Raw genomic sequence first — 20869 nt, 5'->3', positions numbered from 1 at the left:
GAATGCTTTCATTGCTTAGGTGTGGATCTGAAACACCTGCCAGTTCTCTTTTTTTTTTTTACGCCCTCGACTTCCTCCTCTGGAGAGGTTTTATCACCATATTGTTATGCCACCCATCACGAGCTTGTCCCTCGCCCGCTTTTTTATCTGCACTTACGGGGGAAAAAAGTAAATATTATAAATGCTTGGCTTGAGTGCAGGTGTTGTAGAAAGTGACCTGGGAAACGGGGACTTCCTCCTTATTAAGAAGCAGGAGAATGGGCCTGGTTGAATCCTTTGATGATGGTTAAATCTCTTGACCTAGCTAGCACAAACCTTAGATTCATCTTGTTAGCTGCGAAGTCGTGTCCGACCCCTCGCGACCCCACGGACCACGTTCCTCCAGGCCTTCCTGTCCTCTACCATCTTCTGGAGTCCATCTAAGCTCATGCCTCCTGCTTCAGGGACTCCATCCAGCCACCTCATTCTCTGTCGTCCCCTTCTTCTCTTGCCCTCCATCTTTCCCAGCATTAGGCTCTTCTCCAGTGAGTCCTTCCTTCTCCTTAGGTGGCCAAAGGATTTGAGTTTTAGCTTCAGGATCTGGCCTTCTAAAGAGCAGTCAGGGTTGATCTCCTCTAGGACCGACCGGTTTGATCGCCTTGCAGTCCAAGGAACTCGCAGGAGTCTTCTCCAGCACCAGAGTTCAAAGGCCTCGATTCTTTCAGAAGAGACTGGGATAGCCACTTGTCTGAAATTTATTTATTTTATTTATTTTATTTTATTACATTTATATACCGACCGCCCTTTCCCGAAGGACTCAAGGCGGTTTACAGGGTGATTAAAAAACCAAGATACATTGTATAAATTGTATAACCTCTCCTGCTCGAGCCCAGGGGAGTTGGACTAGATGACCTCCAAGGTCCCTTCCAGCTCTTATTGACCGATTCCCCCTTCCTTGATCAGCAGCAGTGGGGGGGGGGGCGGGTGTCAGCTGGTGATAGGAAAATGGAGCAGAACTACTGGGGATTAACACGTAAGGATGAATAAGATCCTCTAGGCCTCTTCTCTTTTTCCCCGCCCCCCAGAAAACCCCCCCCCAACCCAAAGCTCTGTGACTTCTCCTTTTGTCCTGGCCGCTGCTGGCACAGAGGCTCCTCTGTTCTCCCTTTTGCGGGTCCTTCAAGCGCCCCCCCACCCCAAAAAAAGCCTTGTGCTGCTTCTGTGCAAAAGCTTTCCAAGCCCACAGATAGACTGTTCTTTTTTTTTTCTTCCCCCCCCCTCTGTCTTTCCTAAATTCCACTATTTTTTATTTTGATGGGGATGGGAAGCAGCTTCTGGTTGCCTTCTGAGAAAGGTGGGGGGGTTTGTCAGCAGGCTTTTGGGGAGTGGGGGGACAGGGAAGATTTATAGCAGGCTGGTCTTTCTCTGAAGAAGGGAGACAGAGAGTCTGGGCTGGAAAGCAATCGGTCAATCGTGGTCCACCCCCCCCCACCCCTGCCTGGTTCCCAGCCCCCCCTCCCCCCCCATGCCTTCCTTTCAGACTTTATGGGAGCAGCCCGGAGGTAAACAAGGCAGGCCTGGTGCCCAGGGAGGGGGCTTGACTTTGCTTAAGGGGGTGGGTGGGTGGGGAGGTCTCTGGTTTGTTGGAAAAAAAAACCAGGTCTGCTTTTTTGAGCCGGCTGCTGTCCAATCTCTGCTGGGCAAGGCTGAGTCAGGGATTCCCTTTTGCTCTGGGTTCAAGTTCTGGGAGTCCCAATGTCTTAAAGCCTGGTGGCTGGGGGATTCTGGGCGCTGAAGCCCGCCTGTCTTAAAGCAGGCTGGTTGGGGAATTCTGGGAGCTGAGGTCCACCCCTCTTAAAGCAGGCTGGCTGGGGGATTCTGGGACTTGAAGCTCACCCATTTTGAGGCAGGCAGGCAGGCTGGGGGAATTCTGGGAGCGGACGCCTTCATGTTGCAAAGTTTGGAGACCCCTCTATCAGAAGCCTGGCTTGTGGGTTTGGGCGAGGTTATTTGAAGTGACCTGGTTGCCACATTGGCTGGCTGCCGACATCTGCCTGGGTTGGGGGGAGACATTGCCGGACTGGGGAGAACCCCCCTCCCTTGCAACAACCTCACAGCCTGTCCCTCGGCTTGCAGATCCCCCACGTAGTGCCCACCGAGAGCCTGCAGATGTGGCTGAGTCTTTGAAAAACATCTGGCTGGCTCACCCGGGGCATTCTTCGATTTCGACACTGTCCTGTTGCATGTTCGTTTTGGGGGTCTGGAAACAGACCTCCAGCTGCCTTGTGGGCTTGTGTGGGCTTGTGTGATAGCATCCAGGCTGCAAAATTAGCCGAGGGATCCTGCGATAAAATCCCTTTGGAAGGCTGTTAAGTCCTGCTGTTAAAGCTTCGCTTAAAAGATGCTTAAAAGAAAAACAGATCTTTTCAAGCTTTTCCAGACAGGTTCTGTGCTAGAGGATGAACTGCTGGGGATTCTGTTCCCCATTGGCTTCTGTTCGAGCAGGTTTCTAGTCCTCACGATTTGAATTTGCTAGCTGGGGAAATACTGGGAATTGTGGGTCTCTAGACATCTTAAAGTGGCTAAGCTTTAGGCCACACCCGGAATACTTGCATCCTAGTTTTGGTGGCCACATCACAGAAAAGAGATTGAGATAAACAGGGTTGAGATTAAAGCCGACAGGCGGAAAAAAAATTGATATCCTGACATTGCTGGGGTTGACAGGGAGCCTGGCGTGGAAATTTGCAGATGTCTGAAGACGCTGCCTCTGACCAGGTCAGCACAATCCTTCGGTGCCAGGCTGCTAGTGGGCAACACGCAGCTGTGCCAACGTCATGCCCCATCCAGCATGGGGCTAGGAGGTTCACTCTGCATCCAGCATCAGTTTCATCCTATTATCCTGATCAAATCAAATCAAAGCCTATTCTATTCTATTCTATTCTATTCTATTCTATTCTATTCTATTCTATTCTATTCTATTCTATTCTATTCTATTCTATTCTGATTCTATTCTGATTCTGATTCGTCAAACACTGTTATAGTTTACATATTTCAATCAGCTGGAAGGGAACTTGGAGGTCATCCAGTCCAACCCCCTGCTCAGGAAGGAGACCCTAGACTAGACCCTTTCAGACAAATGGCTGTCCGGTCTCTTCTTATAAACTTCCAGCGATGAAGCACCCGCGACTTCTGGTGGCAAGGTGTTCCACTGGTTATTTGTTCTCACGGTCAGGAAATTCCTCCTTAGTTCCAGGTTGCTTCTCTCCTTGATGAGTCTCCATCCGTTGCTTCTTCTCCTGCCTTCTGGCGCTTTGGAGGAGAGGTGGACTCTCCCCCTCTTTTTGGGGGGCAGCCCCTCAAATATTGCAATACTGCTATCTAATCCTTCCTTCTCATTAAATCAGACATACCCAATTCCTGCAACCGTTCCTCCTGTGGTTTAGTCTCCAGTCCTCAAGCCGAGGGTGCCCCTTCCTTCTGGAGCCCCTCCCTGCGGACTTGGCTCTGGGGCAGCGCTGGCCCTGTTCCCACGCCTTCCCGGCTGACGCGCTCACATTCCTCTGCCCCCCTCCAGTCGTGGTGGCTGACTTTCTTTGTCTGGTTGCCTGTGTGTGTATGTGTGTGTGTGTGGGGGGGGCCTTCTAGGACCGGCTCAGGAAGCAATTTTGCAAACTGGGGGTGGGGGCAGTGGAGTTTCCCAAGTTTTCTGCTGGATTCCCATAAGGGGGAGGGGTTAGGCTCTGCATGCCAGGAGTTTGTCTTATCGCACAATCACAACCACAGTTGCCCTCTTGAGGGGTGACGTTCCCAGCAGTTGAAATCCAGCAGATTCCCTCCCCTCACCCCGAAATAGTTGTGGAAATTTTTCTTTTTTTAAAAAAAAAAACAAAACCACTCCCCGGCAAGTGAGTGAAGTTTGCAAATCGGGTGTGTGTGTGTGTGTCTCTGCATTGCTTGATCCTGTCCCATTGTTTCTCAGTCTTGGTTTAAGAGGGGTGGGCTTCGACTCCCCAAATCCCCCAGCCAAGTCTTGTCTTTTAAAAAGCGAAGCAATCTCCAGAGATTTAGCTCCCCAAAGCAGCCGACACCTATGGCAACCGGTATGGTCTTGAAGCAACGCCAGCCTTGCAAGGGAGACCCCCCCCCCTTCTGTTCACCAGCTGGGCTGGCTTCTTTGCAACCTGCCCTGGGGTCAAGGGTACTGTTGCAGATCAGCGGCTGAGACCTCCTCAACCTCAGCCCGGCCGGCCGGGAAGGTGCTAAGAGCATCTGAAGATTGCTGGGGATTAAACCGGGCAGCAGATGGTGGCCCGGAGGGTGCCCGCAGCTCTGGAGGAGGAGGAGGAGGAGGAGGAGGAGGAGGAGGAGGAGATGGAAGGAGAGAAGGAGGAGGAGGGGCAGGAGACGAAGGGAGGAAGGAAAGAAAGAGAAAAAGAAAGAGACTTAGGGCCGTTTTTCACACTTACGACCATCGCAGCCTCCCCATGGTCATGAGATCGAACCTGAGATGGTCAGCCGATAGCCCATGCTTACGACGGTTGCCGTGTTCTGGGGTGTGTGTGTCGTGAGATCCCCTTTTGGGGCCTTCTGACCATCCAAGTCCACGGGGGAGGGGGGGGGTAGCCAAATTCACTTAACAACTGTGGCAAGAAAGGTGGTCAAACGGGGCACAGCTCGCTTAGCAACGGAAAAATTGGGCTGAGCTGTGGTCGTAAGCGGGGGACACCACGAGAAAGCCGCCCGCCTGGGCCGGACCGGGACTGCCAATGGGCCCCTATGACCCCCAAGGATGTCAAATGGGAGGGGGGGGCGCTCTGCTGGGGGTTAATTGATGACCTGCTCTCCCCCCCTCCCTCCCTCCCCAGGCCGAAGCCGAGGTGGCCTCCTTGAACCGCCGCATCCAGCTGGTTGAGGAGGAGCTGGACCGGGCGCAGGAGCGGCTGGCCACGGCCTTGCAGAAGCTGGAGGAGGCGGAGAAGGCGGCGGATGAGAGCGAGAGGTAGGTGGGGGGGGCTTGGTTGGCAAGCCAGGGGGGGGCTTCTGCCCGGCTTGGAACAGGGGGTCCCTGATTTACGACTGTATTAGCACTGGGTTGTAAAGCAGGTCATCAGCAATTGTCCTGTCTCTTCCTTTCTTTCCTCCCTCCCTCCCTCCTTCTTTACTTCTCTCCTTCCTTCCTTCCTCCCTCCCTTCCTCTCTCCCTCCCTTTTCTTTCCTCCTCCCTCCCTCCCTCCTTCTTTACTTCCCTCGTTCCTTTCTCTCTTCCCCTGTCTATTCCTTACTTCCCTTCTTCCTTCCTTCCTTCCACCCTCCCTCTCGCCTTCCCTTTTCCTCCCTCCCTCCCTCCCTTCCTCTTTACTTTCCTCCTTCCTTTCTCCCTTCCACTATTCCTTCCTTCTCTTCTTCCTTCCACCCTCCCTCCCTTTTCCTTCCTTCCTTCTTCCTCCCTCCCTCCTTCCTCCCTTCCCCTGTCCCTCCCTCCCTCCCTCCCCCCCCCAACAGGGGCATGAAGGTCATTGAAAACCGGGCCCTGAAGGACGAGGAGAAGATGGAGCTGCAGGAGATCCAGCTGAAGGAGGCCAAGCACATCGCGGAAGAAGCGGACCGGAAGTATGAAGAGGTGGGTGGCCTTCCGTCCTAGCGGCCTCGCCTCTTTTGCGGAAATTTCTCCTCCCCGGGCTCCTCTGGGATTTGGGGTGTCTAGCCCAGTGCCTCAGCCCCCAGACCAAGCTGGCTCCCTCGTTTGCCTTTTAACCCTCCTCCGTGCAAACCCCTCGTGATCCTTCTAGGTGGCTCGTAAGCTGGTGATCATCGAAGGAGATCTGGAGCGGACCGAGGAAAGAGCCGAACTGGCTGAATCGTGAGTGTTCTTCAGCATGGCCCCAGACACTCTGCCCTGCCCGGCATGGATCGCTAACACCAGCGGCTTTTGCCTCCCCCACCCCCACTCCCCATTCCCGGTTAGATGAGGCCTGAAGCTGGGGAGGGTGGGACGTTGCTCCTCCCTGTTCCGTTGGCCCTTCTGTCTTGGCCTTTCTCGGAAGGACGCGGTGGGACTGGACGCAGCGAGATGTCCACATTCGAAGCCTACAACCCCGAGCACCTGGACACCGGCCGTTAAAATTCACCCCACCACCCCACTTCCTGCTTCGATTGAGCGGTCTTGTTCTCCCCAACCTTGGCCACTTGAAGACTTCTGGACTTCAAGCTCCCAGAATTCCCCAGCCAGTTCTCCAAACTTGGCCACTTTTAAGACTGCTGGACTTCAACGCCCTGCATCCAACTGAATTCAGCCAGAAACAAAGATGTGCGTCCAGCATGGCTGACTTGAGGAATTATGGGAGCTGAAGTCTGCAAGTCTTAAAAGTGGCCAGGTTTGGAGACACCTCCCCCCTCCTCCTGCCCCAGACCGCCGGTTGCATGTCTGAACAGGCGGGGAGGATGGGTGCACCAACACGGGCTGCGTTAAGCCACTTTCCACACAACCACACCTGGAGTTGCGGCTTTCATTTTGACACACACACAAACACACCCCGTTGCGCTTCTTGGCCTCGTGTAATGCGCCCCTTCTCCACCCCAAACCCCGTGGCATGCACGCCTTGAATCCGCTCCCACCCGCCAAGCATGTGTTGTGACCAAATTTTTTTTTATTTTTCCTTTTTTCTTTTCTCCCTTTATTCCTCGCCCTTTTGCGGCTGCTTGGCTTCTTTTTCCCCCGTTGTCGTTGCCGTCGCCGTGGCTGCTCTTTTCCGTCCCCCCCCTCCCGTTCGAACCCGTGCCTCCCGGCCGTCCTTAAACCAGCCGCTTGCGAGAAATGAACAAGCAGAATCAGCTGATGGATCAAAACTTGAAGTTCCTTTCTCAGGCTGAAGAAAAGGTACTAATCTCTTTCTTTCTTCCTTTCTCTCGCCTTCCCGGAGCGTGGAAGCTCTAAATTCTCTCATTTTCTCCCCGGCTCCTTCGTGCACGTCTCTGCTTTTTTTTTTCCCCCCTCTGCTCGCTGCCTTCGATGCTTTACGGGCTCTGCTGTCTCCAGTCTGCTTTTTCCTCCTTTGAATTTTACATTTTTTGCTTTTCTGTCGTGGCTGGTTTGGGCCAGGCAGCTCCCACCAGATTCTGGCACAACCGGGCACCTTGGTGGCCATCCTTGCAGCTTGTAAGCTGCATAGCCTGGCCTTCTGGTCCTGGTGCCCACATATAGTTACTCCTTGGGACTTTGGCTGCCCTGAGCCATTTGTCTGAAATGGTATAGGGTTTCCTGCCTGAGCAGGGGGTTGGACTAGATGACCTCCAAGGTCCCTTCCAACTTTATTATTATTTTTATTATTATTAAGACTGGCATCCTGGGATTCCCACCACCCTCCCCACTGCTACCGTGGAAGCCCAGAGCGTGGTGGTTTTTTTTTTTTTTTTTTTTTTTTTTTGCGGTTCCAAGCAGGAGGTTTTAGCATTAAAAGAACCACAAAAGTGGGGAAGAACCAGGCGCAAAAGGGGGTGGAAAAAATCAGATGTTTCTCTCCATAGTGGGATTCTACAGCTAGTCCTCGACATACGACGGGTAATTGAGCCCGCAATTAACGATCGTAAGTCCAGAACGACGCCAGTGTGACTGGAAGGTGAATCCTTGGTTAAAATGGGTGAAAATATCCCTGGGCTTATTTTATTACTAAAAGCTCCGAATCTCAGTGTAAATCATCGGTTAAAATAGATCCCCGGGCTGTTTTATTTCTGAAAACGCCCCCCCTCCAAAAAAAGGAGCAGCAGGTTTTCATATTTTATAATCGCAACCGGGAGCCAAAGTCCCAAGAGAGAAGAATCTCTTCAACATCTCCGCCACCTCCCCAGAACCCAAAGGTTCAATTCTTTTTCTTTCTCTCTCCTGTCCATCCTTCCCTTCCTTTCTTTTTTTTTCTCCCCCCCATCCTTTCTTTCTTTTCCGCCTTGCCAACCCACGCAGTAAATGTTCAGAGTTGGAGGAAGAACTGAAGAATGTTACCAACAACCTCAAGTCGCTTGAGGCTCAGGCAGAGAAGGTAGGGGAGGGCCCTCTCCCTGCTTAGAAATATAATCTCGATGACGATGATGAGGATTAGAAATAAAATCACAAATTCCCTTCTGTGTGGCCTTTTCGGGAGAGTTTGGCTTCTTGGGTCTGCTGAGAAAACAACCGTGAGTGACCCACTGTGGGGCCTGATGTTGGTTCATTGTGTTACCTATATTTTGGCTGTTATAAATCTAACTCTCCGTAGCTTTTTTTATTTTATTATCTGTCATCTCTCTTCTTTATATCATCTACCTGTAGCTATCATCTACCTATATCATCTATCCATCCATCATTCTCTCTATATAATATCTAAAATCTATTATCATATCTGTGTTTATATCTATTTCTATCTTATCTCTGTTTATATTTCTATCATATCTGTGTTTATATCTAAATATTTAAAATCCATATCTGTCTGTCTGTCTGTCTGTCTGCCTGTCTGTCTGTCTGTCTGTCTATCTATCTATCTATCTATCTATCTATCTATCTATCTATCTATCTATCTATCATCACATTTATTTGCCTCCTGTCTTACCCAGGGTAACTATGGGCAGCTGACAATATTAAAGAAGACAAAGCTATATCAATTCCTAAGCATCTGTCTTTTTTAAAAAAAATACTTATGACATGTTTATGAAATAGTTAGGAATTACACGTAGTCCTCTGGTTACGGCCCCAGTTTATGTGGCTAAGCGAAGGCGGTTGTTAAGTCAGTCGCACCTGTGGTTGTTAAACGAAGCATCCCGTCGTTAAGGGAATCCGGCTTCCCTCATTGGGGGCTGAGAGAGCAGCTGAAACGTCCATATTTTTACCTGAGAGCCGCAGAATCAACCCCCAAATTAGCCGGGTGGGCGTCTCAACCCTCAGCCGGGGACCCGACTTTGAGGGGTGACGTGCTAGTGTGACACACTCGGTTACGGCGGGATCTTGAAGCGTCTCTTTCTCCCCCCCCCTCCTGCAGTATTCTCAAAAAGAGGACAAATATGAAGAGGAGATCAAGATTTTGACTGACAAACTCAAAGAGGTGAGTGGCGTGTGAGGCTGGATGTGTCGGCGAGAGAACCTTGCTCATAAGTGCGCAAAGCACCGATTTGAGTTTGGGGGCAAAGCCCAAACAACGACCGGATTATCTGTTACGATGAATTGGAGCTCAAAAGCCCCCCGTTAGGTTTAGCGTGTCGTTCCGGTTTTTTTTCTTCAGCCTCTTGATTTCACAGCCTGGTGTTTGAGGAGATTTGGTCTGTCTTTTGCTTGTTGGATTTTCATGGTTTAAGGAAAAGAAGGAGCAGGGGTGACAGGATAGGTGTCTTCCGATATCGGAGGGGCTGCCACAAAGAAGAGCGGGGTGGGTGGTGGGGTCGGCTTATTCTCCAACTGAAGTCAGGACGAGAAACAGCTCATCAAGGAGAGAAGCAACCTGGAATTAAGGAGAAATTCCCTGACCGTGAGCACAGTGAACCAGTGGTTGTGGGTGCTCCATCACTGGAGGTTTTTCAGAATGGTATAGGGGTTTCCTATAGGGACGCGGTGGCTCAGTGGGTTAGGACGCTGAGCCTGTCGATCCGAAGGTCGGCAGTTTGGCGGGTCGAATCCCGAGTGCCGCGTAGCAGAGCGAGCGCCTGTTACTCGTCCCAGCTTCTGTCAACCTAGCAGTTCGAAAGCACGTAAAAACGCAAGTAGAAAAATAGGGACCGCTCCGGTGGGAAGGTAACAGCGTTCCGTGCGCCTTTGGCGTCTAGTCATGCCGGCCACATGACCGCGGAGACGTCCTCGGACAAGCGCTGGCTCTTCGGCTTTGAAACGGAGATGAGCACCGGCCCCGAGAGTCGGAAATGACTAGCATGCATGTGCGGGGGAACCTTTAGCTTTACCTTTATAGGGGTTTCCTGCCTGAGCAGGGGGTTGGACTAGGAGACCTCTGAAGTCCCTTCCAACTCTGTTCCTCTGTTTGGATCCTTTTTTTTATCCCATTTATATCCCGCCCTTCTCCAAAGACTCAGGGCGGCTTACAATCTAAGAAGCACAAACCAATGTGCTTAGCAATAGCCTTCATTCTATGTATATGCCTGCTTATTAGGGCTTTCACACACACCCCAAGCGGCATTATTACAAAGTCAGCTTAATTGCCCCCCAACAATCTGGGTCCTCATTTTACCTACCTCAGAAGGATGGAAGTCTGAGTCAACCTTGAGCCTGGTGGGACTCGAACCTGTACTAATTGCAGCAGTTGGTGTTACTTAAGGAGGCATTAGCCCACTGCTCCACCAAGGCTCTTAACCTTTTCTTTTCTGCCTACTGGTTTGAAACCATCCCATAATTCAACCCAGAACCTGCCACCTTCCACAACTTAACTAGCATTCTCCTACCTTCCGTAGGCAGAGACCCGGGCCGAGTTTGCTGAGAGATCAGTAGCCAAACTGGAGAAGACCATTGATGATCTGGAAGGTAAGTTTCTCTTGAAAAGCGATTCTCACCTGGTGTCCATGGAGATGCTCGGTCATCCAAGGTCATGGTTGTCCCAAAGGTGCCTTAACTGGACTTTCTTTTTTCCTTGAAGAGGTTTTGCTTCTCATCCAAGAAGCTTCTCCAGTTCTGACTGAAGGGTGGAGGATGGAAAGATTTTTATTTTTTTTAAGGAGCCATCTGGTCGTTAGGACTTCCTCTGAGAGTCGGTGAGGCCGTTGGGGACCACAGATAAACCTCCAAGGCGCCTCAACGACTCTCAGAGGGAGTCCTAACGACCAGGTGACTGCAAGGAATATAAATCCATCCCCCATTCGATTAGAACTGGAGAAGCTCCTTGGATGAAAAGGCGAAACAAAGTCCAGTTGGCCTTTTGGAAAAACAGCTTTGGGACAATTAAGGCACGGGGCCTTGTGAAATTCCAGTTACCACCAGAATTCAGAATTAAGTGTGAAGGTGGTTCTCTAGATCTTCTCAAGCCTCAACATTCAATATCTTATCACCGGGGTGTCTTAAGCTGCCGGAAATATCATATAATATCACATGTATAATATCACAACGTCTGGAGAATAGCAGCCTTCTCACGTCTGATCCAGACAGTGTGCACACCACAGGGAAAACTTTTTGTGAACTCTCTGATTGGATCCAGATGCTAAACAAGATTCCTGCAGTCTTCTTTAACCAGATTTATTGCAAGGGACGCAAGATTAGATTCCTGCAGTTTCTCGGTCCCTGGATATTTTTAGTTTAGCACACACATTTCTCTCGAGAGATTTCGTGTCAACCACGCCTTGGTGCATTAGAGGGGTGGCTCATTGTTTTTGCTCAGAAAGGAAGAATATGGAAATATCCGACACCCATCGTAGTTTGGAGTGGAACCCGGCTTCTGATCTCGCACATGTGTGTTTTATACATAAAATGGTCAAGAGAATTACAAAGAGCTTATCTCTGAGGCCTGAAGTTGTTTCTGCAGCCGTTCTGGGCCCAAACAGAGCAGCATTGTTTTCCTACGAAATTCAAACGAAGTGGGGCAGGGCAAAATCTGGAAAAGAAAAAACCCAGTTTCCCTTTGCTGTGTGTTGCCAGCACAAAATAACTGAGGAGGCGACAGCTTGGTTTTGGTTCTTATTTTTTTTTCTTTCTGGACTTGGGTGGGTCCCCTTTCATGGAAATAAAGTTGTTTTTTTAACGTTCGTTGCAGCCTTAGCTGAGTAGAGATGGAATGGAATGGAATGGAATGGAGTAGAGTAGAATAGAATAAGAGACAGTGGAATAGAATGGAATAGAATAGAATAGAATAGAATAGAATAGAATAGAATAGAATAGAATAGAATAGAATAGAATAGAATAGAATATAGGAATAGAATAGAATAGAATATAGGAATAGAATAGAATAGAGTAGAGTAGAGTAGAGTAGAGTAGAGTAGAATAGGGATGGGATGGGATGGGATGGGATGGGATGGGATGGAATAAGAGAATAGAATAGAATAGAATAGAATAGAATAGAATAGGAATGGGATGGGATGGAATAAGAATGGAACAGAATAGAAGAATAGAATTGAATAGAATTGAATAGAATAGAATAGAATAGAATAAGAGAATGGAATGGAATAGGAATTAGAATTAGAATAGAATAGAATAGAATAGAATAGAATAGAATAGAATAGAATAGAATAGAATAAGAGAATGGAATGGAATAGAATAGAATACAGAATGGAATAGAATAGGAATGGAATAGAATAGAATAGAATAGTTTATTGGCCAAGTGTGATTGGACACACAAGGAATTTGTCTCTGGTGCAAAAGCTCACAATGCTCATATAAACAGCAAGTTTTAAAACAAATCTCTGAAGTTTTTCTTTCCCCCCCCCTTCCCTTCTCAAATCCTAGAAAATGGTGGTAGGATCCTTGCAGTTTCTTTAATGGTTGGATGGGGGTGACCCTTCTAGCTTGTCTGGAGGAAAACCAACCCCGTTTGACCTTGACCCTCCTGTGCCCCCCCCTGTGTTCCCTCTTGTGATGATCTTTGCTTCCCCCACCCCCAATTTTTTTAGACGAACTCTATGCTCAGAAATTGAAATACAAAGCCATAAGCGAGGAACTGGACCATGCTCTCAATGATATGACTTCCATGTAAATATTGACGTGTGCAGTGAGCTGGGAAGGCGGGGGGGTGGGTGCTTGTGTTTTGGCCTTTTGTTGGGCATGCTGTGTGTGCTGGGGTGTGCAAAGAGCAGAACATCTCCGAAGCTGCGCGGGTTTTAGGGTTGGGGTGCCTTGAGTGACCTCTGCTCTCTAGCTTGCAGTCCCGTGCACGATTCCAGGGCCACCCCTGCTATTTGGGGGCACACGACTGTCCTTCAACGACAGAAAATTTGGGCTCAGTCTGGGCCGTAAGTCGAGGACTGCCTGTATAGGAAATGCATGAGGGAGTATCTCGGGTTGGAGAAGAGAGAGAGGTTCTCTTCTCAGGACATCCCCTTGCTCCGGTGGGGTGTCGTCGCTCTGTCGAAGGTTTGGTGCTGGGGTGTTCTCAGCCAAGTGTGGCTCGCTCGAGTCTTAACCGTTCTCAAGGCCTCTTTGGCGTCGGGTGAAACCTTGCTCAACCATCTTGACGTTTCCGCCAAGTGTTGGCATGACTGTGTGAATCGGGCTCCTTTCTTTGCTTCTCTTAACTGCACCCGTCGTCGTCGCAGCACGAGGGTTGTGTCCTTTTTCTTGTTTACCTAGTCCCTTGCTTGCTGTCCTAATTCCCTCCTCCCACCCACCCCCACCCCTTTCCTCAAAACCTAAATCTTCCTTCTCTCTCTTGCACATAGATAAAACCGGTGATTCCAAAGCTCCACTTAGCGGCTCGGCCTGCAGCTTTCGAAGTCTCCCTTTTATAAAAAAATGTACACCTGGGTCCTCATCTTCCTTCCTTCCTTCCTTCCTTCCTTCCTTCCTTCCTTCCTTCCTTCCTTCCTTCCTTCCTCTCCTCTCCTCTCCTCTCCTCTCCTCTCCTCTCCTCTCCTCTCCTCTCCTCTCCTCTCCTCTCCTCTCCTCCCCCTCTAATCCATCCTTCCTGCCTCCTCTAATCCTTCCTTCCTTCCTTCGTTCCTTCCTTCCTTTGCCGCCCCCCCCCACATGCCCCACATCTCACGTTCACCCCATGCCGGGAGGAGGAGTGGGCAAGAAGCCTCATCCTTTGCACAAGTGTCCACTCTCCGGCAGAGACGGCTCTCTGGTCTTGCACACCTCTCCGAAACACAACCACCTGTGTGATCTGTGGACTTTTCTTGGGTGGCTTTATGGTGTGTGTGTTTGTGTGTCTGTTCTTCTCTGCAGAGAGCTCCTCCTCTGCTCACTACCTTGCAGCAGGAGGAGACGAGCACCGCCGGATTGGGGCACGGCAACGGAAGCGTTGCAGCTGCGCAGTGCCTGGGACACAACACGGTTTTCCCACTGTATGACCCTCCCTGGAAAAATAAGCAAAATGCACTAACGTTGGCTTGTGTATCATTTGTTCTTCGGAACATGCACGCCTGGCTGAGGAATTCTGGGAAGTCCACAAGTCATAAAAGGGCCAAGTTTGAAGACCCCCTGCTCAAGGGTAAAGTTTGGTCCGAAAAATTGCCTTTTTAATGCTTAGAGAAGGACCCCAAGATCAGGACCGTCCAACTTTTGGGGAGTGGGGGAATCTGATCTGTAAGACGGGGACCCCAACATAAAAGGGGACCCCTCTTTTGGGGTCCCGTTCGACGATAACAGACGATCCTCAACTTACGACACACAACTGAGCCTACATAATCTCCGTGGCTGAGCCAGACCGTTGTTAAGTGAATTTTGCCCCATTTTATGGCCTTTCTTTTCACAGTTGTTAAGCAGGTCACACGGTTATTAAGTGAATCTGGCTTCCCCAGGGTCAGAAGGTCCCAAAGCGGATCGCTGACCCCCGGGATGCTGTGACGGTCATTAAGTGTGAAACATCAAGGCTAAGACCCCTTTTTTCAATGCTGCTGTAACTTTGGATGGTCACGAAAGAAACAGCCGTAAATCGGGGACATGCTGGTTGTCGAAGCACCCGCTTTTTGGTGGCCGTGTGGGCGCCACGACCGTCGTTAGGTGCGAGCACCGGCCGTCAATTCCCTTTTTCCAGGGCTGTTGCAATGTGTAGAATGGTCACTAAAGGAAACGGGGTCTGCACAAGAACGGAGTTTCCGGAATGGAACTTTGGTCCACGAAACGTGCCACGCCTTGAGCGATGGCTGGGGCTGCAGATGAGCACTTCCTGTTCACCACCACTACCCCTCCCCCCCGGTCCCATCCCGTCTGTGGATCAGTTCCCAGCATCTGCAAAAGGGGGTGGGGTATCCAGGCGTTCGGTCTCCCTCTGATCCGCTTTGCAAATGAGAAGGGTCTCAAATGTGGAATTTAGTGGGGGCTGAATAGGAGGAGGTCGGTGCCCCTTCTCGGTGGGTGGGACGCCATTCAGACCAGCGTAGGTCGATGCCGTTGCAAAGGGAGAGGGGGTGGGGTCTTCAAACCCCTTTTGCAGCCCCCTGGTGAGTGTGGCTGCCCCCGGCTTTGGGGGAAAAGTCCCACGCTCAGGGCTCGCCCCTTCCGGGAAAACCTTGAACCAGGACTTCCCAAACTGTCCCTTCTTGAAAGCTGCTTTTTTTATTTTAATTTGAATCCCGCCTTCATTATTTTTACCAATAACGGCAGCCAACATGACAAATACGCCTTTTTTTCCTATTGTTCCCCACAACAACAACCCTGTGGGGTGGGGTGGGCTGAGACGGAGGGACTGGTCCAAAATCACCCAGCTGGCTTTCATGCCTAAAGCGGGACTAGAACTCACCGTCTCCCACTTCCTAGCCTGCTGCCTTAGCCACTAGATCAAACTGACTCTTACTGGAAACTCCGATTGAACTTCAAGGACCAGCCATAAGTTCCTTTCTCCAGCACCACGGTAACTTTGAACAGTCGCTAAACGAATGGTCATAACCCGAGGACGGCCTGTATTACATGAACCCTGGGTGATCTTGATGTTGCTTCCACAAATGATGACGGGTCTTTTCGCTGATTTTTCAAGATCACAGGAAGACTTAGATTTAGAAATACCTTTTGGTACGTGTGGTCATCTTGGTGTCTGTTTAAGCCTCCCTGTTGTGTGTGAGCCTCCCCCCCCCCAAAAAAAAATCATTGGGTTGGACCTGACAGTAGGTGAAATCTAAAGTCTGAATGGATCTTGGGGGCGGTGTCAGCTGTCATCCTCCACCCAGAGTAAACCTGCTTCTTTGTGGATCCCACCCATAAACAGAGACAAATCTAGCTTGTAAGTTCTGAATGGGCTTGCAAGCTCTGAATTGGCTTTGCAAGCTCCGAATTGGCTTGTAAGCTCCAAATTGGCTTGCAAGCTCCAAATTGGCTTGTAAACTCTGAATTGGCGTGGAACCCATAACCAAGGCGTTTGACCTCAAACCAGGGTGTCTCCTGATGTCTATTAGCAGCTGTATTTCTTCCTCCGCTGGCAGCCTGCACTGGCTAATCCTCAGGCCTTAAATCATGTGAACAGGTGCCACTTCTGCTTTTCCATTTATCTACGAAACGGTTCTCGTTTTGGATTTCCGTCTTTCATACATATACATACGAAATATAAATACCTATGTTTACAAATAAATATATATTTCTTTATTTCCTGGTCCACTCCAGCCACCCCCTTGAGAGTCCAAATCCTGATTTATTTGCAGTTGGGATGTGCCTTGGTGGGGAGGGGGGGTCTTCTCTCGGGGGCTACTAACCTTCCTTTTTTTTCTTTCTTTCCCCCCCCTCTTTCTCCTCGTTCTCTCCCCCCCCGCTAATCTCGCCTTCTTCCTTTCTGTGGGGGGGGGGCACCTTCTACCACCACCGCAGACCGTCTCTTCAGCCAGCTTGAGAAAAACCGGATGCTAGCTAGTGAGCTGAAGTTAACCCTGCATGATCTGAGCGATTGAAAAAAATAATAATAACGGGTCCCCCAATTTATTTATTTTTCCTTTTTGAACCCAAATTCTTGGGTGGCTGCAGGCTAAAACGGGGTGGGGGAGACCCACCTTTGAAGGCCAAGCACCCCGTTTTTTTTTCCCCAGTTAGGGTGATTCAATGCTCAATCACCTTGGCAGTTCCCACTCTTCATCTGCACATTTTTCTGAGCTGAAAAATGACACTAATTGCAGCCTGCTGGCTCTGAAGCAGACCCAATGCTTGAGTTGTGTGCGCGAGAAATATTTCCTTCCTGGGGTGCAGAGCTGCTAATGCAGGCCTTTTTCGTCCCCCTCTGTTGTTGCCTTCAAATTCCCCGCTCGCCCACTTCATAATCCCTTCTGCATTTTTCGCTTTGTCTGTCAAGCTCCGTTTGCATGGATCGGGCTTGTTGGCGCGGTTTTCCTTCCAACTTTCCTGTCTTTCAATAAAAACCACTGGCCCACTTGTTATACGCCTGGGGTCGTCTCTTTATTTCTCGGATGGCAAATTCTTTCCAAACTGAATGCTGGTGCCCAACAGACAGGAAAAACAAAAAAACAAAACCCTGGATTTGGCAAAAGGGTAGGTATCTCAATTCCACACACACACACACACACACACCCGGCTTTGATTCAGCGGACAGGCAAAAGATGATCCGTGGCTACAGGAGTTACATCCGGCGGGTGATACGGAAGCTGGAAACAGTTAGAGGCAACTCGTCGTGTAGGAAGCATGGTTTATTTTATTTTAGTTATTTCTTTATTTTTGCACTGGGGAAAAAAATAAAATCCTTTCTTGCTTTGATAAAAGGCTGTTTCCACTTCTGGCTGTTTCGTTGTTTGGCCTGGACTGGATTCTGAATGTTATTTTCCTTCCCGCTGCTACGGAGTTGGAAATTCTGGGGGAAGCCTATTTCTTCCATCTACCCCAATTCCTAGCAATTTCTGCTTTTGCACACGGCAGGCTTTTGGCTTTGGCCTTGGAGGGTCACCGGGGAAGACTGCCCCCAAGAAATGGAAGGTCTGAGTTCTAATCCTTGTCAGCCAAGCTTTTGGGGAGAATTTGAGGCCATTCACGCTTTCTCAGCTCAGCTGAGAATCGAGGTTCCCTCCCCAAAAATAGGAATTTAAATGAATAAACCATGATCTGGCCAGGCTGACAAAGTGTCCTGCTTGATGTGGGTGTTCTTTTGGTTGTGTATGAACCTTGGTTTGCTTCCCCAAGGAAGGCATGGATGATTTTATTATAATTTACGAGGATTAGTTTTTAAAAGGCCCGGAGGTGGGATCCTTTGTCCCTGCATGTTATCCTAAGCGCCAGGTTTTCTGCTGCTTTATCATATTATTATTACTATTACTATTATTATTATTATTATTATTCACAATTCCCTTTGCCCAAACGTTCACGAAAGCTCTGCGTGGCAGGGATTTAAGAGGGCATGCATGCCTCTTCCACAGAAGCGCAAGCTAAAACACCTGTGTTTTGTCACCAGAGCTATGTGTGGGCTTCGTGGGTCAGCTGAACCCAGAAATTGTTCGCTTGTGGTCCCAGATGTGGAACAAGGTCTTGAAACATTGCCAAGAAAAATTAAGCCCTTGGTGCTGTCTGAGCAGACATTTTATGACCCAGACTGTCTAAGTTGGGTTTGCTGCAAATGCTCCTTCCAGCACTGAAGAGGTTACCTAGTGGGGTCATGAAACGTCTGGAAGACCCAGCTGAGAGACCACCAAGAGCCCTTTAGTGTCTCCCTCGTGCAACAAATATTTTACTTTATTGCCAAAGGTGGTTCCAAGTCTTTGTCACAAGCAGCCGAGCCATTTTCTTAAACCTTGCAGAAATTGGCAGAGGATGCGTAGGGGGATTTGAGTCTTTCGGGGATGTTTTTCCAGCGCACACCACACATTGCTCTGCTTATGTTTGGGCGAAAGGGATCCAACGACTGCATGGGATAAGAGAATAATAAGGGATCCAACGACTGCATGGGATAAGAGAAAATCTTATTCATCGGAAGGGGGAGGGAGCAGAAGCACGACCCTCGCCAATCGAAGCTTTGCATTGCCAGGGGTGCCCCTATTTTGGGGGGAGGTGGTGGTGGGGAAACAAATCCAGAAAGCTTTTTCCCCCTTCAACCACAGCTAACATTTTCCGTTCTTCCTTTCAGATAAGCTGAAATGCACCAAAGAGGAACATCTGTGCACGCAGCGGATGTTGGACCAGACGCTGCTTGATCTGAACGACATGTAACAGACCCTCTGCAGACCCCTCCCAACTTCTTTTCTCCACCCTCCTGAGCAAACGAGATTCTCTGCCGAGTTCGGCTCTGATTTTTTATTTTATTTTTTTAAGGAGGGGAAAAAAACAACCACAAAATTGACCTCTAAACACTCTTGAAGGGAAAAGTCATAAATTACATTCCTGATGTTTGGGGCCAACGTACTTAAAACAAAATTCTGCCCTGCTTTTTATTTATTTTTCCTTCTTTGTCCACTAGACAATTCCCCAATTTCCAGCCAGAAAGAAGGGAAAAAATAGGCACCCCCCCCACGCCCCCCCGTGGAAGGATTTCAAGGGAGCGAGCGACTGATTGAAATGCACCTTTTTTTTTTAAGGCCGTGAGATTATATATGTGGCGATGTGCATTTCGATTTAACCAGCCTTCCCTTGCCGCGCATGTGTTGCGAAGGCTCCCCCAGTGCTCCGCTTGGAAAGCCTGCAGCTTAGGTGATGTGTTCGTTTGTTTGCCTCTGAATCGGACGGGGCCAGTTCGATCGGTCGGTTGAGTCATCGCAAAACACCCCCCCTCCAAATCGATCGATAGAATAACCGTAAATCCCATCCTTTTGTCCAAACAACCAGCCAAGCTTTGCGGTGTCCGCTAGCAGAGAGGGGTTAGCCTCCGCAAGGAACTGTCAGTCATTCCCTCTTCTCTCCCTTCCAGTTTTTGAATATTTAGGTTTGGCTTTTTTTTTTTAGGAATAAGTTGGGCTGAGGTGCTGTTTTAACCCGTGGTTTTATAACTTTTTCCAGCTGGGGGAAAAGAACGATGTTTTTTTTTAAAAAAAAAAATAAGCGTAATCGGGATGCGTGTATGGCTTTTTTTTTAAGTTTCTTTTTCTTTAAGCCCATGTAAATCGTTCTTAATCTCTTTTGCTTTCCTTTCTGCACTTAATTTCTGACACTTTGGGGAAAACACTATATCTGGATAACCCACGTTTTCTTCCCACTTAGGTTTAAGTTTCTCGGTGCTTGGTGTTCTGCGCATAGGGGTTTTTGTGAGGGGGGGGGCTTTAATTTTTTTGGGTGGTCCTGAATGTGTGTGGGGATTTTTTTTCCCCTCCTCCTGTTTCTAAGCCAGGAGATTGTTCTCGTCTTAAAAGAGAAACTGGATGGATGGGACACCTCGGTACTCTTGAAATTTGATCCCCTAAAGGTTGTGTTAATTTTTTTAAAACGCATCTTTTGGGTATCATAGGAGGAACACTACACTGCCGTGGCTTTTCAGAGCCAGTGTGTGTATTTGAAGTGGGGGGAGGAGGAGGGAGAAATTAGGAAATTATATCAAGTGTTTTGATACTAAAAAAAAGCTTTGGACTTTTATTGTCTTTTTTTTTGGAAATAATAAACAGAAACATTCCCTCTGTCCCTTTGTTATTTTTTTTACTAGGATTTTCATTGGTGGGGGCATGGGGTGTGTGTGTTCAGTACAGGTAGTCCTTGAATTGAATCCCAAATCTCTTGTTGCTAAGCAAGAGATTTGTTAAGTGCTCCTTCTCCCATTTTATGACGTTTCTGGACATAATTGTTAAGTCAGGAGTGATATTTTGTAAGTCAACAACCAGACTGTCTTGTTAAATTCACACCACCACACAGGAACTCCAGTCAAGTCAGGTAAGTTGGTGGTTCAGCCCAATGTGTTAACTGTTTTATTAACCCAGGTTTGGGGGTCAACATGTTGAGACAACCCAGAGAGTACCAAGGCTGCCATTATGCCATAAAGGGTAGAAATTAATCCACCCCTCCAAATTTGGGGTCCACCATCAAGACCACAATTTCTAGGCTGCCCAGATATTGCACTGAATTTTTTTTTTTTTGCGTTGCAAGTCTTAGCGCCGCCTCTAGGTGGCAGCAAACGCCGGTTTGGGGGTCTCCCAGCTGCCCTCTCTCCGTCGTCTGCGGTATTGCAGCGCAAGAGATGGCCGATCTCGTTTCACAAAGCGCCTCGTCGCTCTTTCTGGGCAAATCCGATAAACCCCAAGAAATCGTTATCAGCCCCTCGAGTCGAAATTCAGGAATTAAAAAAAAATAAATAATAAAAAGTCTGCGCAGACGCAAACGCGAGGAAGCGCCTCTTGCGTTTTAAGAGCGAAGCGCAAGACGAGCCGGGCGCACGCGCAG

At 49.0% G+C, this 20869-nt stretch overlaps 1 protein-coding gene across 14 annotated transcripts in view; it reads left to right on the top strand.

Moving 5' to 3' along the window:
• Positions 1-20114, top strand: part of TPM3 (tropomyosin 3) — a gene marked incomplete at its 3' end in the record, with an annotated part of 30679 nt that extends 10565 nt beyond the window's left edge. For 2 of the 14 annotated variants that reach the window (XM_083374533.1, XM_083374538.1), the window contains 7 exons: positions 4845-4978; positions 5482-5599; positions 5769-5839; positions 7937-8012; positions 8985-9047; positions 10399-10468; positions 18636-20114. In XM_083374533.1, coding sequence (XP_083230659.1) covers positions 4845-4978; positions 5482-5599; positions 5769-5839; positions 7937-8012; positions 8985-9047; positions 10399-10468; positions 18636-18718 — 615 coding nt within the window. Of the gene's footprint in view, positions 1-4844; positions 4979-5481; positions 5600-5768; positions 5840-6780; positions 6857-7936; positions 8013-8984; positions 9048-10398; positions 10469-12540; positions 12624-13305; positions 13986-16384; positions 17848-18635 lie in introns of those variants that run through there. The other 12 variants (XM_083374525.1, XM_083374535.1, XM_083374528.1 and 9 more) reach the window with 10 other exon arrangements.
• Positions 20115-20869: the final 755 nt, after the last annotated feature.

Source organism: Vipera ursinii, assembly GCF_947247035.1.
Source record: "Vipera ursinii genome assembly, chromosome: 15".
Classification (NCBI taxonomy): domain Eukaryota; kingdom Metazoa; phylum Chordata; class Lepidosauria; order Squamata; family Viperidae; genus Vipera; species Vipera ursinii.
The sequence above is the reverse complement of the archived record's forward strand: the minus strand, read 5'-3'. Positions and strand labels throughout refer to the sequence as shown.